At 36.8% G+C, this 1796-nt stretch overlaps 1 protein-coding gene across 4 annotated transcripts in view; it reads right to left on the reverse strand.

The window, feature by feature from the left end:
- The window catches only part of LOC102299269 (calcium-dependent secretion activator 2), a gene marked incomplete at its 5' end in the record, with an annotated part of 58993 nt that overhangs the window by 28780 nt on the left and 28417 nt on the right, over nt 1-1796 (reverse strand). For 2 of the 4 annotated variants that reach the window (XM_005950968.3, XM_042215995.1), the window contains 2 exon segments: nt 825-908; nt 1270-1344. In XM_005950968.3, coding sequence (XP_005951030.3) covers nt 825-908; nt 1270-1344 — 159 coding nt within the window. 4 annotated transcript variants of the gene reach the window in all.

A 1796-nucleotide genomic window follows, 5' to 3' on the forward strand; every position in this document is an offset into this window, starting at 1 on the left:
CGCCTAGGCTGCACTGTCGAGCGCAGATCCACTGAGCGCTCAACACAGACAGCATCGTCAGAAGGAAAGTTGATAAAATAAATTGAAATTTTTTGTATTGTTCGATACATATGCGTACCGAACCAAAAGCACTGTATCAAACGGTTCAATATCGATACGAGTATCGTTGCACCCCTTATGAATAAAGACAAACTAAATATTTAGAAAAGAGTGCTTTTCAACAACAGTTTGTTCAGTCACATTCAATGTCTTTTGCATACCTGTCAAAAACCTTTAATTAGAAACTGACACAAGTTTAAAAAAAAAAGGAACATAATTTAATTTTTGTTTGATATGTATGAATTTCTTTACTTTTTACTGAATTGAGAAATTGTTTTTAAACTCTTAAGTCTTCTATAATTTCAATGGATGTTAAAAAAGCTCATTAACAACTTGATAGCCAAATGCTGGTTTGTTATGTAATCTTTGTTTCTGGTATTGCAGACAGAATAAAGACCCTCCTTATCTTTCACATATGTTTGACACTGTGTGGAAAAAAAGTAACATGCAGATGCATTAGGCTCTATGCAAAGAGCAGCCACTTTGCATTTACAGGTTGCTTTATTTTCCAGCCAAAATTTGAATGATCTCAATGTGGATGGAGACACAAATATGTGATGAATGGGCTGAACAATAAAACAGCAGGCAGACAGACTCACAGGGAGTTTCACATATTTCGCAGCAGCTTTCAAGATCTGGTTTCCAGCAAATAACAGGTTGCCTGGATAAGCAGTGAAATAACAGCACAGCACTCCGTTTCCAGGAACAAAAACATGGCTACTCACTGTGAAAGACAGGACTGAAGAGAAGAATGTCCCTTCATCATATCTTGAGAGCTTGGAGAGGACACCGTTTAAAACAGCAGCAAACTACAGAGAGGTGGGAGCACAAAAACACTTCTAAGATTAGGTTTCTAGCTGCTTTCTTGAGTCTAGTGAGGAAAGTTATTATCTAATCTTGTTTCAAGATTCTTGGAATATTTTTAGAAGAACAAAAATTAGCTCCCCCTTTCTGTAAAATGAAACTCACATTTCTTTAACAAAAAAAAAGCATGAAATTAATTAATCAAAGGAAAAAAAGTGTCTAAATACCAAAATCTGGAAAAACAAAACAAACAAACAAAAGCTAGGCTGGGTTTTCAAAGAGTATGGTTTGACCCCTCTCCCTACTAAAATATTTTTGAAAAATATACGAAATAATAAAGCCTAAAAGAGTAAAGGTGAGGTTTACCTTTGACACGAGTGATGTAATAATGTCCTTTAATGCCTCGTCAATCAAAACATCAATTTTGGAGTGGTACTGTTGCTGTAGGGATGAGGGTAGGGGGGACAAAAAGTCACATTATTTATTTGTTATTTTCAGGAAACTGACCAGGCACAGACATAATACAGACTACCCCTCTGCTCTGATATACAACAGTATTGTCTGCGCTGCAAAAGAAATAAAAACCTACAACAAATCCTCACACATGCACCCCTTCCCAGGACAGCCTACAAAACCTTCCCATCCGTGTAACGCTGCTGTGTTAAGCAGTTAATAGGGTGCATTATGCAGCTGAATAATATGCCCATCTGTGCTGGAAACCTGACGGAATCTGAAGGATACTTTTTGTGCATCTCCCTACAATTAGAGCAGCCTTGTATTCCTCTAAAGCAGTGCTCTAGCTGAGAGGACCAAAGTCTCACACAAGATTCAATTAATCCACTATTTCATGTCTCGTTTGCCACTCCGTAAAAAATAAAATAAAATAAAATAAA

Source organism: Haplochromis burtoni, unplaced genomic scaffold (assembly GCF_018398535.1).
Source record: "Haplochromis burtoni strain Fernald_Lab_line unplaced genomic scaffold, NCSU_Asbu1 Contig_890, whole genome shotgun sequence".
Classification (NCBI taxonomy): Eukaryota; Metazoa; Chordata; class Actinopteri; order Cichliformes; family Cichlidae; genus Haplochromis; species Haplochromis burtoni.